General features: G+C 52.3%; 1 protein-coding gene and 1 non-coding gene across 6 annotated transcripts in view; both read right to left on the bottom strand.

The window, feature by feature from the left end:
* The window catches only part of GPR26 (G protein-coupled receptor 26), a 53,237-nt gene that overhangs the window by 21,027 nt on the left and 14,954 nt on the right, over positions 1 to 17,256 (bottom strand). For 2 of the 5 annotated variants that reach the window (XM_067024419.1, XM_067024420.1), the window contains exon 3: positions 12,142 to 12,414. In XM_067024419.1, the coding sequence (XP_066880520.1) occupies positions 12,183 to 12,414 (232 nt within the window). In that variant the 3' untranslated portion in view covers positions 12,142 to 12,182. Of the gene's footprint in view, positions 1 to 5,851; positions 7,442 to 8,769; positions 8,818 to 12,141; positions 12,415 to 17,256 lie in introns of those variants that run through there. The other 3 variants (XM_067024418.1, XM_067024417.1, XM_059053566.2) reach the window with 3 other exon arrangements.
* LOC131751699 (small nucleolar RNA SNORD35) lies at positions 488 to 568 on the bottom strand. Its single transcript, XR_009334266.1, has one exon. It is a non-coding gene; the product is annotated as a small nucleolar RNA SNORD35 (small nucleolar RNA).

Genomic DNA, 17,256 nt, shown 5'->3' on the forward strand with positions numbered 1-17,256 from the left:
GTTTTTTATTTGATGGTCATGCCTTTTGCATTCTATCAGAGACATCTTTGCCTGCCCCAGAGTTGCAAAGCCTTTTCTCCTGTGTTTTCTTCTGGGAGTTTTACCAGTATATTTTTAGTCTTTACATTTGGGTTGATGATACATTTCAATTTAAGCTTGGTGCACGGGATGATGTATAGGTCAAGGTTTATTATTTCTTTCTGCATGTGAATATCCAGATCTTTGAGCACCATTTGATGAAGAGACCATCCTTTCCCTGCTGACTTGCCTTAGCACCTTTGTTGGAATCAATTGACCATATGTGTGTGGATCTATCTCTGGACTCTCAATTCTTTTCCACTGACATATGTCTAAACTTACACCATAACTTTATTTTTAAAGATGAGAAATTTAGAGCCGAGAGAGTAAAAAGCCTTGTACAAGGTCAAACCCAGTAAGTTAGAGGCCAGGATGGAATGTGACTCTTGTAAATATTCATTTTTATTCTTTTTTTTCATTTCCATGGGCATTATCAGCACTGCCCACAGTGGCATTCTCAGACCATTGTGAGAAAAAGCCAGCATCTGCTAAATATTCATTTTTAACTCTTGTTGGAAGTCAGCAAAGAGGGACACAGTAAATAGCAGCGTGGATAGTGATGCTGGGAAACAGTGCTTCCCTGGACACTGCTTCCCAGCCTTACTGTGGGGTCCCTGCAGAAGTGAGAGGCAGAGTGGGAGTGAGAGAGGTGGAGCTGACTCTTCATATCAGCTATTGGTTGAATCCCTATTGGTTGAATCCACACAGTCTGGATTCTCTAGAGAAACAGAACCACACACACCTATCTTTGTATGTGTATAAGGGAACATCATAAGGCATTGGCTCATGCAATTATGGAGGCTGAAAAGCCCCCACCATGTGCTGTCTGCAAGTAGGAAGGACGGTGGTGTAATTCAGTCCAAGTCCAGAGTCCTGGGAACCAGGGGAACTGAGGGCAGGAGAAGGTTGATGTCTCAGCTCAGGCAATCAGGCAGGAAGGGGCAAGCTCCTCCTTCCTCCTTTGTGATCTGTTCCTCAGCGAACTGGATGGTGCCCCCCACATTGGGGAGGGTAAACCAATTTACTGAGCCCACCTATTCAAACGTTAATTTCATCCAGAAACACTCTCACAGACACACCCAGAAATAACGTTTAGCCAAATATCTGGCATCCCATGATCCAGTCAAGTTGACACATGAAATTAACCATCGTACTTCCTCAGCTGTAAGATGGGGGTAAGAATAATACGAGCCTCACAGGAATATTGGGGGACTGAATGAGGTGATGCTTTGGAAGTATTTAGTGGGGCATCCGGAACACAGTGGGTGCTCAGGAGACTGACTCTTCATACCCTTAGGCTGCATGAGGGTCTTTTCTCCCGGGGTTGACTCTGGAGATGGCCCCTGGTAGCAAAGGGAGCCCCCTGTTGGCCTGGGCATCCCATTCCCAGGTACAGCCTCCATTTTCTTCCCTGTTCTCCTGGGGGCTGGGCTGTGACCCACACGCAACTCCCCTGAGGACACTCCAGCCCTCCTCCACGCAGCATCTGGGTGTCAGCTCAGCCCGATCAGGGCAGTGGCCTGGACCCCACCCAAGAGGATGTCTCCAGAGCCCACCCCAGGCACACGCAGGGCAGTGATGCGTCATGCATCACGGTCATTCTCGAGGCCTCAGTAGGCCCAGTGAGGTGGGGACAGGGTCTGTGGGTCCTGAGGGGGTGTTGGGGAGGCCAAGCACCACACAGCACCTGCTGCATCATGTCTGGGTCTTCCTGCAAAAATCCCTGGACTGAGTGTCAAGCTTGAGACTGCCATGCAAATCTGCTCAGAAATGGATAAAGCTGCAGTGTTGTGGGCACGGGGTGGGGGGAGTGGGGTAAGATAAAGGGGCCCCAGCCTAGCCCCCTCACCCACAATGTCTCCCTCACTCCTGCCTTTCCTAGGAATTCCTCCCAGGTGGGTCCAAGATCCCCTTTCACAGGGACAGGATGCTATCTGGGAAGGTAAGTCCAATATTAGCCTCCAACATTGACTGAACTGTTAATCCTGTGTCAGGCACCATTCTAAGCACTTAGAACACGATGATTCCACAGGACTGCAAGGCAGATATTACTGTTACCACTAGTTTACGTATGAAGAAACAGAGGCACAGAGAGGTTAAGTCATCTGTTCTAGGTCACACAGTAAATTAGTGCAAAGCTGGTATTTCATCACATGTGCTCTGGCTCTTAGACATTGCTTGAGTGAAGATATTAATTTTACAAGTTAATTCTTTGGTTAGGTAGGAGGTTACATTCTAAAGAAGCAGCAGCTGGGGCGCAGTGGACCCCAGGACAAAGGTAATGTTGGAACTTTGATTGAGAGTTTCTAAATGTGAGTTTCTGTGCTGCTTGCCTAAGATCAAAGGACACTTGAGGTCTAATGCCTGATGTTGGGAAGTAATTTCTTCCTCCATATGCCTCAGTTTCCCCAACTGTAAAAAGAGAGGTTTTGCTGAATCATCCCTACGTTTTGGAGACATCTTCAGGGATTCAGTGAAAACAGGAGTTTAACATCAGCTACCTGGTTCAAACCTCCATGCCCCACTTACTAGCTGTGTGATCCTGGGCTGAATATTTAACCTCTATGAGCTCAGTCTCTGTAGCTGCTAAATGAGAGTGCCACCTCTGGAACTCTTCAATGAGGAACTGTGGCTGAGTCCGTCTGGGCTGCTATAACAAAAATACCATAGACTGGATGGCTTACAAATGACAGAAATTTATTTCTCATAGTTCTGAAGGCTGGGAAGTCCAAGATCAAGGCACCTGCAGATTCAGTGTCTGGTGAGAGCCTGCTTCTCTGGTTCATAGACGCTGTCTTCTCGGAACCCCCAGGGCTTCTTTCATAAAGGCACTAATCCCATTCATGAGGGCTCCACCCTCATGACCTCCTAACACCATCAGACTGAGGATTAGGTTTTAGCCTATGAATTCTGGGGGAACACGCACATGCGGTGTGTGGCAGGTCCCCAGCACAGGGCCCAACACACTGCAGCAGTCAACGAATATGGGACTTCTCCCCTTCGGAGGCCCTTCCTGCTCTCTCTCTGGGATTTGAGCAGCAACTTGTCATCTAGCAAAGCCTAAGGAACTGGGTCAAAAGTGGCAAAGGTTACCTGGTAAAATTTAGGAGGGTGGGGGCCATGTCAGTCAGTCCCTGGGCAGGTGTGTATGGGAGGGGTGACTTCTGGGGGGCCTGGGTAGTAAAGAAATGGCCCCAAAGGATGAACTCCTGACCCTCGGAGGCTGTGTGGCAGTCAGTAGTGTCTGGAGCAGTGGGAGCAGGAGAGAAAAGGAGGTGCAAAATAGGAAGATATATAGAAAGATAGAAAGAAATAGAAACTTATGTCCCACCATGAAATTATAAAACCACCATATCCGACAATTAGCTTGTGCCTAATAAAAATGTGTTCATACCAGGTCAACAAATGTGGATGGGATTTTATAACAGGAGGCTTTGTTGAACAGAATCCCAATACATATTTTTCCCTGTATTAACCAAGTATTCTCTCCTAAAAATGTATTACAACATTTGCTATGTAGTCACTAAACACAAGCCATTGTAAACAGAGCAGGCGACATTGGCCTTGGATTCATCAGTCCTGAGTCCCATTGCAATAGTAAACAGCTGTTGGCAAGTGTATCACATGAGAGGTAACAGTGCCACATGTGGAGGGCTTCTGGTAATGTGTGCCTGTGTGTGTGTGTGTGTGTGTGTGTTTTAATAGAGCTGTACTTCTGTTTAATAAAGTAGGAGAAAATAAAGTTAAAACTACCATGTAAACAAACACTAGAGGATGGTAACATTTTGCTTCATTTGTTTTACGTTTCGTATGCGGCTCTTGGTGAACATTCGCCCATAAGGGCACACAGAGGGAAGCAGAGTCATGGGGGCGCACGGTGACAGGCGCATTTGTTCCAACGAAGTCACAGACGTCCCACCCATTTTCCTATAGGTCTGACTTCAGGAACAGAACATTTTACAGGAGCCGGCCATTTGCATATCCCTCTGTCCCCCGGGAATGAAATATCGTTAGTTTTTCTAAATCCTGGCTTCCAAAAGTATTTTTGAAGTATCCAAATATAAAGTACATTTCCATGTGGAATGCTGAAGAAGCTGGCACATGCCTTAGGTTTCCTTAGTGCAGACTCCCTTCTGCTCTCTGGACGTCCAAGCTATGGACAGTGTAAGTCCCCGCAGCCCACTTTGCACAAGCCCCTCCAAAAATGAAATCTGTGAAAACTGAAGGAATGCAAAGAATTCAACTTGGGTGTGCTCACTCCTTGGAGCTTCTGGGGTTCAAAGGGTAGCATCTAACCGGTCTCACTTCAGGGAGCTGGTTCTCCCATCGGACGCAGGGCCGGATGAAGCTGTGTGAGGGAGGTGGCTGTGCTCCATTAGGGAGGATGGATAGGGGTGGCTGAAATTGTCTGCTGGCATCCGCTCAACACAACACCATAGCAGAGGGACAGATTATGTCTTCTGAGGAGCTGTCTCGCTACAATGGACAATGCACATCCAAATGGCAAAGGTTTGAATTCCTTCTCCTAAGAAAAGAAAGACTAGCCTATCCCTGTTTTTATAAGAATGTCCCATGTGGTAAGGAGGGTAAGGCAAGGCACCTCTTTGATTTGTCACTGGACTTTCAAGCTTCCCCCGGGGAAATCCTGATGGGCTTGGTGAGACACCGTACTCCTTAAACGTCCCTCAAATGTTCCAGAAGAGATTACGTTTACAAACTTGCTATAAAACAGGATCGTTGAGGTTTGGAATGATTTCAACTCGTGAGCGGACTTGGCATTCAAATACAGCATGGGGTTTGGTTACTAATAATTCAAGCAAAGATTTGGTATTAAATGGCTTGAACGCCGGGCCCTGGTGGACAGAGCCCTTGGGGGCTGGGTGTTTGGTATTTTAGCCGGGCAGGAGCTGTCTCTCTGATCTGGTCATTGGGAAATTGACCGGCTCAGGTCAACCAATCAGTTGTGTGCCATCGCGCTGGTGTCTGACGCTCCCTGAACACGTTTCCTACGAGTAGCCTGGGGTATTGCCGAGGCTTTGATGACTCTGATCTGACTCTTGAAATTCAAAGTGGGATTCCTGTCTCCAAATACAGATTTCAGACTCTTCAGAACGTGCACTTTAGGTTCTATTTAACACGTGCCACCACTCGTCCACGCCAGGGAGTAATGAAGATACTGACTATAGAATCACCAGGACTGCAAGAGAAAGGCCACAGGACACACCCTGAGCCAATGTCCTCAAGAGCACGCGCACCCCACAGGGGGCACACACAATCTTTGGAGTCAACAATCGAAGCTATATTAGAAGTCCTTAAATGTGGGTACACGTGATAGACTATCGCACTGCTAAGACTGAGTAGATGCATAACGTTGGACCCTCGATGCCCAACGCATATTTTCGTGACGCACCGCATGGGTAAGCTGAACAAGCCCCGGAGATGGGTGTGAAGCGGGGGTGGCTGAATTGTTACTTGGGACAAGGGTAACATTTCCAAACACGTGGTTGTTTCCGCTGTGGGTTCTTCCAGCTGTCTCCGGGGTACGGGCCATGCCCCCGCGGACCCTGTGTTCCTGTGGAATGCGTACGCTCCCTCCTGAAGACGTACCTTTATTCCCACTGAGATGAATCATCAGGGGATATGCCCTGGCCGAATGGTTGGTTTCTTAAGAGTGAGTCACGCCCCCTTCCCACTCACTGTGTAATGTAGATGCCCCACAAATTAGATGCAATGCTTTTAGGGCCTCTCTCCCACCCTCCCTCCCTTCCTTCCGTCTTCTTTCTTTTCTTTCTTCCCTCTCTTTGTCAATGGCTAAATATATGTGGATTTCCCCCCACGTTTTCTCTTTCTAAAAGAGCTCTAATTTCGCAAGTGCCAAGTTCAAGACCTCGGTGCTCTCCCCAGGACCACAGATCACATCCACTCTGTCTCAGGAGTCCCGTCACCTCCTAGGTGCCCAACCTATCCTATTCCCGGACACACGCTAAGCTCCCACCCCATTCGACTCCCCACTGGGGCACGTTGTTCACACCTCCTCCACGTCTCGTCATAGGCGCTTCCTTACTGCAGGTTCAGGCCCGATGCTACCACCTCTAGGAAAGCTTCCAGCACGCTCCTCCCCGACCCGCCAAGCGCATCAGCCCCCCTCCTGCGCGCCCTACACCGTGTACGCTCTGCTCCAGGGCAGCCCCGCCCTCCGCGGTGTAGAGTAATCTCTGGTCTCCCCCCTGAGTCTGACACGGCCCAGGGCCGGGCACACAGAAGGCGCTCCGTAAACGTCAGAGGAGTGACAGGTGGGTATCGCGACAGCGCTGGGCTGGAGCCTGCAGCCTGCCGTGCCCCGCGGCCCAGCCTCCCCAGGACCCCGCCTCCCCGGATCTCTGCGGACCCTGCTTCCTCAGTGGAGTCGGGGTCGGGCTGAGAGAAGCCTCGTGTCCTATAGCCGCTTTCCTCTCCCGACGCAGACTGCCTGGGAAGATCTGGGGCCTCCTCTCTCCTAGGTAGCTGACTCCCAGAAACGTCCAGCCCCTGCTCCTTCGGCCTGTATCGTGGAAGGAGGCGTGCGGAGGCCTTTGACGTCGTGGCTGCATCTGCACGGGCATTCCTTTGACCAGGCCGGGGCTTTGGCCGCCAGCAGAGCAAAGGCAGCTGGCCAGGGGTCAGGCTAGCTCACTGAGGGCTAAGAGGCCACTCGGTCTTGAAAGAAAGTGGGAGCCTGCTGAGAAGGCGGTGAGGGGACTCACAAACCCGTTGCTCTCAGCCAGGCTTCTCCCCTGAACCCGCTACGAGCAAACCGTGGTGGCTACCTGTACCCACCCTCTCCCCACTAGCCACCAGGCCAGCACAGGCTTCTCCACGTTAACCTCTTGGCATCCGTGTGAGGGGGAAAGGTCGGCTTCAGTGCCAGGCGCTGCTGTGTTGTACTGATTCTCGTGAAGGCTACTGGCCCAGAGTTTCGGGAACATTCTTCGGACGATGAGTCCGCAAACACCTACGACGTTTCGTCAGCTAGCTTCTCTGCAGCTGAAGAGGACCTGTGGACCAGAAATTCTGGTACAGAGGCTGCCGCCGAGCATCTTCCCCTCGAATACCCCGAGAAGCACACGCACAGAAAGAGAAGAGCAGGGGTGGCCGCGATGGGAGGGGCCCAAGGCCCAGCGGGCCGGTGTGGGTGTCAGCTCAGGAGCCGAGAGCGCGGGGTTCTCTGCTGCTGATGGAAAGTCACCTGCTCCTCCTTGAGCTGCCCAGAGCCGGGTGGAGCTGGGAGCTTCCCATCGGTACAGCCCCCCCTTCTGGAGGCCTATTTGTGTTGCCCCACACATTCCTCTACATGCTGCCCGAGGACCCACGGATTGTGCCCGATCTGTAAAAAGGAGAGAGTAATAGTACTGACATCACAGGAGTCTCACGGGGATTCGCGGAAACGCTACCCGCTAACTCTCAGCGTGGTGTCTGGTGTCCAGTCTTCACTCAGGACACACCGGCTCTTAGGCCGTCATTATTACGAGCTGCTCGTGGGGGACCCGGCAGGGTCAGCCGTGCTGGATGAGGCGCGGAACCCGCGGAAGACCCACACCCAAGGGTGGGCATCCAGCACCGTCTCTCTCTGGCCCCGCCTCGGCTGGCTCGGCCCCCCGGGTCTGAAGCTGGTCGGAAGGGGGCAGGGGTGAGGGCTCTGGTTAGCGGCGAAGGGGCTAGAAGCCATCGACTCCCCCAGCCAGGCTGCCCGGACAGAGTCTGTGTCAGGACCCAAGCAAGCATCCCTCCCGGGCCCTCTGAGCGCCAGGCTCCCTTTTCTCTAACACAGAGTCTGAGCCAGTGAACGCCGCCATCCTGCCAACCCCCGGCGCATCTCGTGCCTACCAGCCGGGAGCCCCACAGAGAGGAAGGAGGCTGTTTTGCCAAGGCCTTCAGAGGTACGGTGGGCAGCTCCTCCTGTTCCACCAGAGTCTCGGGAAAACAGGTTTTTAAAATGTCATGGCGTGATCAATTTTGTCCCTCTGAGAACAAAATGACTCAGCCCTTGAGTAAGCCGGAGATTGAACTATCTGGCATGTTACGGAACCATGGAAGACCATCGGAACCTAGATATTTAGAAAGACCCAGTTTTCCATAGAGTTTATCCAGGTGTCTAAGATCATTTTTCCTCAGGGAGGACTCTGAAGTCCACCTGCGACAGTCACCTGGGCCCTGATGTCTGAAAATACAGACTCCTAGGCCTCGCCAGACCTCCTTAAACGGATCTCCAGGGAAGGGGCTCAGGAATCTGAATTTTAAACAACGTCTCTCGGTGATTCTTGTGGATAGTAAAGGTCAGGAGCCAATGGCTTCATTGCAGACGCCGTTGACCTTCCAGAAAGGTAGTAGGAGCCTCAACTATATCCAGGACTTTTCTCTCCCCTGTGGTGCAAGTGCCCCAAAGGATATGAGCAGACGTGAGGAGTTCCTGGCACCTGGTAAAATATCCTCATTGAAATCATACGCAAATTAGTTGATGCTGAATTTGGGTAAATTCTAAAAACGCACAGCCTGCGGTCCCCCCCGAGGGTCACACTGCAGCCCTGCAAAGGCATCATCTACCTGCACCAAAGTACGTAAAGGGACAGCAACCAGGACCTGGACTTGGCCTGTTCTTTCCATCTTCTCTCAGAAAGAAGGGCATCGTGAAAAAGAAAACTAGCTTCACAAACATGAGGAGAGAGGTTTATTGCTCATGGTGGCAGAAGTCTGAGCTGAGTCCTAGAAGGAATGTACAGTTGGTGTGAGATGAGTCAAGGCAACTTCCCCTCCCCCACCAGCCGACTTCATGGTAGAAATAGGCAGGCTCTCAGGGAAGCATCTTTGGGAGGTCAGCGGACCATGAGACACACAAACCCCAAATGCCACAACGCTTTTCCCTCAGTGGCTCCCAGGGCCCTGAAATCCCCGCTAAGAAGCAGCATAAAGAAAAGCTAGAATTGCAGAGTGACTGAAAAAGCCATCACGGATGGGGTTTCAACCTACAAGTTCAGATCAGGTAGGGCTAGAAACTGAGCCCCGGATGCGGGTTTAGGAATTTGACAGCCTCTCCATCGAGGCTTTATTTTCCATCTTCTTAAATTGCTCTCACACCGAGCCCAGCTGTCTACCCAAGTTCGGGCCTTCAATAATTCAATATCAAGCCTTATTCTAGACTGATGTCAAGGAAGTTATCCCAGGCCCTTGACACCGATGCTGATCTGGACGTTTCTAAGCGTTCTACCTGAGAAACCCACGTTACCATGTTACGTGTGATAAATTACCAAACGCGGTAGATAATTCTCTTGGGAATAAAGAAGCTGAGGAGAATTGTATGGACTGTATATAAACATTTAGCTAAAGGTACTTCTAGCAGAGTTGGTTGACGCTGATCGCCAACGCAGCGATTTTCTTCCCACTTCTCCTAGGGTTTTAATGCCTGTGTTCAAATAATAATGAACATACCCAGCCGACTGGCATATCTGGGGGGCTGTCACCATGATGCCAATACAACGGGTTTTATTGTCGTTCTGGCGGGCCTAAGGCTCCGTGTAATTTACGAAATGCATCTTTTCAAGACATGTGGCGTTGTAGGTGACAGATCTTATTTTTCCACTAAAGAAGAGGTGAAAGGGGTAAGGTTGCTTCCGGGAGTATAACTTGTTGCCTCCAGAGCGAGCAGCAAGAGGAGATGACAGTTATCCCTCCAACCTGACACTGATGAAAACGTATTTGTTTGCTTGAACTTGACTGTCTATTGACCTCATCCACTGGGCCACTACGCCTCTGCTGCCCAAGGAGTATTTGTGTGAAAGGGAGGTGGTCAGACTCAATTGTGCATATTTTCCTGACTCTGTGCTTGTCCTCGACCTCCTTGGTTCTTTGGATGTTGGGACAGTGAAAGGTGAACAGCTGCCTGACTCTAAGAAAGAGCCACAAAAAAGAATGTCTGTTGTGATTCGAACTTGAGTGGCCAGATGCGCTCTGGACCCGAGCGGTTTTGTTTCGGTGACACACAAAGTCCTGTCTGGGCAGTGATGTGCTGGGAGACGTTTAGCAATGAGCTCTCGGGGGAGAAAAAAGGCCCACTTTGTAGCCTTTACTGACTTTCTTGGTATAAATATGCCCATCACAGCTGATTTCAAGCTCCCGAGCTTATGTCCCAGAACAGAGACTCGGGAAGGGGTGCGTGCCACTGGCTCCCCCAAGCAGGTGCGAGCACACCTCCGGCTGCAACGGGAAGGCGGCAAGGCTTCCAAGGCTATGTCTGTCTCCATGCAAACTTAGAAACCAGACAAGAGTAGGCCAGGCTCAGTGATTTGTTTTCTAAAGGAGGAGCTAAAGTTAGTGAGACGCCATCTTTTCAAACACGCACACACTTCGTTTTTCAATATTGGGGCCACCTGGCAGTGAAAAGCTTCAGGCTCTTCCTGGTTGGTCCCTACTGAAATGGGTCCTCCCTTCTATGTTTCCAAAGTTACGCTCTGCAGAGCAGGAAGGAGAGAATGAGCCCTCTAATTCTTGTGGCCCCATCCTTTCCACCCTGGAGGAATCACACAGAGTGGAGGATGGAGAAATAACTGCTCTTAGCGTTCACACAATATTTGAAATGGTAAAAAAAAAAAAAGATGGATGGGCAGAAAGCGTTTAATTTAATTCAAGGTCCACTCACCTTGGTTTTTATTAACTCAAGATGGGGGCTGCTAGGGAATTGGCATACGTTTTAGAGTTACGGTTTTCAATAAAGATGTCACTCTCCCATCACGGCCACAGGGCACTTTCTGGATCACCTTGGGAAGCCTCTACTGTCTGCTGATGACTTACAGAAACTAGGGTACTGAACCCTTAGGATAAGGGAAGCCAGTGCCTTAAAATCAAGGCTAAAACCCTGCTCAGGTCAGTTCTTGTCCAATCACCTAAGAGAACACGCTGGACAAGATGTGTGAGACAAGGTGGGGCTTCCCTGGTGGCGCAGTGGTTGAGGGTCCGCCTGCCGATGCAGGGGACGCAGGTTCGTGCCCCGGTCCGGGAGGATCCCACATGCCGCGGAGCGGCTGGGCCCGTGAGCCATGGCCGCTGAGCCTGTGCGTCCGGAGCCTGTGCTCCGCAACGGGAGAGGCCACAACAGTGAGAGGCCCGCGTACCGCAAAAAAAAAAAAAAAAAAAAAAAAAAAAAAAAAGATGTGTGAAACAAGGTGAAACGCTTCCTGCATATTCAGGTCACAAACCAGCGTGGGGGACCTGCCAGCCACTTGCCTCCTGCCTCTCCTTTGCTCCAAGAGTTATGACATGTGAATCAGAAGAAGGTGACTTCGGGTCAGACTTCAAAGAACATTATTACATGTAGTAATAACTGCTTATTTAAACCAGTTTCATGCTAAGATGGTCTACACACACAGATGTTAGCTTTGGGGCGGAGGGGGAGGGAAGAGAGGGCTAAAAGTTGAATCCAATGTAGCCATTTCTAAGACGACTTGTCAGCAACAGTTGGGCAACACGAGTCGGCAAACGTTTTCCCCTTGGACACGGGGGCCCAGGGGACCCAGCTGAGTGCAACTCAGTTAGTTCCCGCTGAATAATATTTGGGTTAAAGCAGCCACCACTACATGTGGAGAAGGGTGGCCATGCCAGATGGGGGCCTAAGTGGCCACTGCCAGCCTCACTCTCAGCGCGACTGACGCCCCATGGAGGTCACCCCTTTTCTTCAGCATGGAGCCCAGCGTCCAGGGGTTAGTGAGCAGGTGGGCGCCATGCTTCCCCACCTGCCACCAGCACTGTGTGTCCTTGATCATGACCGGACGGGCTGTGACTCCTGGGGAGACTCTGGTGAGTCTAGGACCTCAAAGGAGCTTCTCAAAAAGAAACGCCAGAGCACAGCATGTCCCTCGGTCGTCCTTTGGTGATAAACAGGGACAGTTCAACATCTGCCCTCGAGGAACCAGGAAGCAGCCTTCGGAGCCCCCCCCCACCCCGAAGCCAGGGAACCGGAATTCCTGGACTTGAAGGATGGTGGCGGCTGCTGGAGTCCGCCCAGGCGCCCCAAGCCCTCCCGCCCCCGCTTCTCACCAGCCGTCTCGTTCCAAGCTCTCCAGCAGGAGCAACGTCCTTCACTCAGAGGCCGGCAGAATGTTCTGGCTGTGGGAGTCCCCGGTGAGGCCGGAGGAGCGGAGGGAACGCCTGTTGAGGACCCGGTTCAGAATCTCCTTGCAGCTTTTGCGGTACTGGCGTCGCAGCAAGGAGTACACGAACGGGTCAGATGCGGCCTTGCTGTAGGCCAAGCACTTGGACAGCACCCCCCAGTGGGAGCTGATGGGCACCGCGGAGGACAGCTCCACCAGCCTGCGGACAGAGACGGGGAGCGCGTTCGTTAGGAGGGCGCAGCTGGGCGCACCCCAGGCTCTAGCCCGAGCCCCTGAGCCCAGCTTCCCGGCCACGCTTCAGCTTCTCCGAGGCTTCCTCCTCCCGCGACAATGACAAGAGCAATTTACAACCATCACTACGGTGGCCGTTCTCCCGGCACTTCTTTTAGTCTAGGTACTGGGCTAAGGACGCACTTGACACGTGATTTCGTGCAACCCTGGAAGATCAGACTTCTCCATTTGACATGTGAGGAAATAGACGTCCAAGGAGGTTAAGCACTGACAGTTTGCCAGTACACTGTAAAGGCAGGGATTTGAACCCAGGCACCCAAGCGGATCTAAGAATTGCCCTACTAGCTAACTGCACCCTGGCCATTTGCTCCGGCTGTGCTGCTGACCTGCTGTGTGGCCCTGGGCAAGTGGTTTCCCTTCTCGGGGCCTGGGTGTTTTCTATGAAAAGGGGGGAGTTGAATAAGATCATCTCTATGATCGTTGTAACTAGGACAGGCTGATTCTTGGCTTCAAATCCTAGCTCCGCCTTCCAAGGCAGCTGGCCTGGGACGAAGGGCTGAGATTAATTTTGCAAACATTCAGCGAAGCTCAGAGTATGTCTTGCATCAGGAAAGAATCTGCCGGTGGGAAAAGCTTCTTCCCAGGGTTGGGATTCAGGTGGTCCCCGGCTAGAGCGGCAGTCAGGGTGCCCTAAAGGGACCCTCATTCTTTGGGAGAAGGTGAGGGAAGAGGCAGCTCCTGTGTCAAAGGGGCACAGTTCTGAGTGTCCTCCGGGTACCCATCGAACAGCTCCATTCAATGGTGCTAAGGCCAGGCTGTGAGGTAGCAAAAGCCCTCCCCTGTGTAAACGGAATTCTCCCAAATCAAGCCATTTATTCTTTTCTCCCAAGTGTGTCCAGCACCCCTGGCCACATTTGGACGTTACCCAGCATTAATATAAGGTAGAAAAGGCCACAGAGCTGAGAGAGAACTTAGAGATTATAAATTGCCCTCTCCCCACCCACTGTCAAATGAGGAAATCGAGGCCCAGACACAGCAAGTCAGTGGTAGAGGAAAATCCAGCATCTGTGCTCAGACTGGGATCTGGCACCTGTATTCTACCTGGCGGGGGGAGGGCAGGGAGGTCGGCAAGACGGAAGGCAGCGGTGGCTCTCAGCTTGGAGGGCTGCCCAGGTGAGAACCCAGGTACAGAGAGGACTGCGCTTGGGCTGTGACTCTGGGCTGCCAACTTCAGTGATTTTCCTGAAGGCTTCTTTGGGCTGAGGTTGTGAGGACGAGCCCAGGAAAGGGAGGAGGAGGAAGCTGGTGGGGTGAGACCCCCCCCCCACTGCAATGACCCCCTGTTCAAATAGATCCTTAATGAACCCATTCTGAGGCCCTTCTATTAGGTGTCCCATTTCCAGCACCACTATCCACCCTTGCCCTCCGACTCCGAGGGGGTATGCCGCCATGGTTTTGCTCCTCTCCTTGGGAGCCCGAATGGGGAAATGGAGCTGTTGGCATTTGAGAAATCTGTACTTTTAAGAAATCTACTTTGGGAAGTGATGAAGTTAAGGGAACAAACACCCCGGAGTTTAGAATTCACACCCAATAATAACAATGAAACAGTTGAATACCAAGACATTGTTGCTGCTATGGGGTGCCAAATTACTTTTCCGGGATGTCTAGCCTTCTATATACGTTTGCTAAATTCAGTCTGAGCCCTTTGGCTCTCCCAGGAGGATTTATTAAGAGTCAAATGTCATCAAACCATCCAGCAAGATCAAAATGCTTATTTGCAGGCTCTGTGGATTTCACAGAGTAAAACTATTTGGGGCAATTTAAAATTTCACCATTTAGATAATAAAGAGGTAAAATCTGTTGCATTTGCTTCTCAGACATTTTATGTAAAATCTGAACTTGCCTGGCTCAGTAATAATAATTCCCAGTTAAGTATCTCCTTTGGGCCAAATACGTGATGTGCACAATCTCTAACCCTACAATTATTCTCTGCAGGATGGGCATCGTTAGTCCCATTTTACAGACGAAGAAATCAAGGCTCAGAGAGATTGAGCAGCAAGCCGGCATCTCCTCCACGGGGAAACCCAGTGCCATCTAACTGCAGCCCACGTCTTGTCTAGGTGCCACGATGGGATTCAAGTCTGCACACTGCAGATGGGACTGGATGTGCTCTGGGGTCCCTTCCAGCCCCAAGCATCCCCTTTCCATGAAGTGGTTACGGGCTACCCACCACTTCTGTCGCTTGCCCCAGCCACAGTGTACATGACTTCTGCTTTGAAAAGCCCACATCTGGCCTCCGTCAAGGGCTCCAGGCAAAGAGATGCTTTGGATCCGTCTGGGCCTGGGCACTGCTCCCGTGTGGCCCCCGGGCCAGGCTGAAGCTAGCATGCTCCCTTCTGTGACCGGATGTGACTGGCTGACCCGCTTTTTTTATCTTCCCGGGCACGTGGACCCCTCTGCCACGTGCCTGCTGTGGCCGCCTTTGTTCTGTTCCAGCGCTGACAGCTCCAAGTCCCCACTTGTTTAAGGGGACTGGGCAGGGGCAGGGACTTCCGTATTGCTACAACTGCTTCGTTCTAAGGCTAGATCTGGGCAGGGGATGGTCACGTGGTCCCCTCCAGATGACCTTTTAGAAAGGGAACGCTCCAGCCCATCTTCTCACGCCAGATCCAGCTCTGCTCATCCCCTCCCAACACCCTGCCCTCCAAGCAAAGGGTCATTATTATTCTGCGCAGTCACAGTCCCCGCGGGAGCAGGGCCACACTGTGCGCTACTAGGCGCCTGCCATGCTCTGCCTCTTCCCTGTCCGCTACGAATCATGGTGCATTACTGAACTCCCCTCTCCTGCCCCTGCCCCCAGCTCTGCCCCAAGAGCCCTGAGTTTAGGGGTTACTGGGCTCAGGTGTTAATTAAGTGGGACTTTGTTTCCTTTCACTATAGCTCCCTGTTGTAGGTCGAACTATGTCTCCCCAAATTCATGTGTTGAGGTCCTAACCCCCAGCACCTCAGAATGTGATCTTATTTGGAAATAGGATAGTTGCAGATGTCATCAGTTAAGGTGAGGTCCTAATGGAGAAGGGTGGGCCCCTAATCCAATGTGACCGTGCCCTTATAAACGGGGGGAGTTTGGACACAGATGCGTGCCAAGAGGATGCCTCAAAAGGATGAAGGCAGAGATGGGGTGATGCTTCTAGAAGCCAAAGAACACTAAAGATTGCAAGTTCACCATCAGAAACTCAGGGGGAAGCTTGGAACAGACTCTCGCTCACAGCCTCAGAAGGAACCACCCTGCCAACACCTTGACCTTGGACTTCCAGCCTCCAGGACCGAGGCCATACATTTCCATTGTTTAAGCCACTTAGTGGAAGCTAGTTAGGGCAGCAGTGCTGGGAAACAGATCCACATCCGCTAAGGAACCCCGTGGGGATGCAGGGGGTTGTAAGGCAGGATTTGGTTGTCCATGGGTCCCCGGTCATAACACCAACAGGGTACCAAGCCCCATGGAGTTCCTGGAGCCCGTGAGCACCCAGGGTAGACCCTGAGGTCTGCAGAGGTAGCAGCCCCCAGAGCAGGGCACTGCCCCCTCCCCGCCCTCCAGGAAGCAGAGTTTCCCCACGACCAGTGCTCCCTGCCCCCTGCCCTCACCTTCCATTAAGCACCAAGGTGACTTTCCAGGCACCGCCTGAGGTCTGTGCCGGCAAAACCTCGGCCACGAGGCTCCGTTCGGGGGGAAACATCGATGCTTCCGTGCTCACAATGCACACGTGCCTGCCCCAGACAGCCTGGCACGGCTCCCCCGAGGATCCGCTGGGCTGAGAGGTCAGGCGGAGGGTTGATGGGGGAGGGCAAGGGGAGGGGAAGCCAGAGCAGGAGTCTGCTTTCTCAAGCATCTCAGGTGACTCCGAGGCAGGTGGTTCAGAGACGCGCTGTGAGCGCCTGGGGACGTCTGGTCAGAGCCTGGTTGCGGTGGGGGGTGGGGGGTGAAATGCTGCCGGGTGTGGCCTGGGACCGTATCGGAAGCAGAGCACAGAGATGGGTATTTTTCTGACTCAGGGTGACACAGAACAGACACCCATCCTCTCCCGCCACCCCAAGTCCTATGTGTCTGCCCCACCTCTGCACCCCGTAGCTCTGTGTTTGTTCGGGGGAACTCCCCCCAGGGAGCCACGCCCTTTCTCGTAGCACAGGGCCCTCCGATCCGGGTCACGGGAAGTCTCTGTGATGGCTGTCACAGCACAGGGCTGACAGGCCAGGAAGCCGGGTGCCTGGCCCCTCACCCACGGGGACCTCTCACCCGTCCCTGCCAGCCTGGCCCTCCTGGTCCCGGGAGGAGGATGGGGTACGCTTGCCAGAACTCTCAGGCACTCTCGGAACCCCCAGAGAAACCAATGTCTCGATTCTGCTCGACAACGGACTCTCCAAAAAACTAAATTCTGGGGATGAGAACAAGACCCGTAATACCAGTAGCCCCAGACCCAGCTCCTCCTCTGTGTCCCCAGAGGCTCAGTGCTTTGGCAGCCGCTTGACAAACATTGTCTCAAGCACCTCCCACCCGCGCCCTTCGACAGTGTTGCCTGTGCTTCACACTACAGAGAAGGAACCCAGGCAAAGTGACGGGCCAGCGACACATGGCCTGGACGTGGAAGAGCCAGGATTTGAACCCTGGACTGTGGGCGCCAGAGACCAGGACTTCCTGGTGCCGGGCTGCCCCTCCCAGCTCCTTGACTCGGTTCCGGGGACCAGTCAAGGCCTTTACTGTCAACCCTTGAATTTAAAGTGGTAAATCCACCCCAGCTCTTTACACCTCCTG

This window comes from Kogia breviceps, chromosome 2, assembly GCF_026419965.1.
Source record: "Kogia breviceps isolate mKogBre1 chromosome 2, mKogBre1 haplotype 1, whole genome shotgun sequence".
In the NCBI taxonomy this organism is placed as follows: Eukaryota; Metazoa; Chordata; class Mammalia; order Artiodactyla; family Physeteridae; genus Kogia; species Kogia breviceps.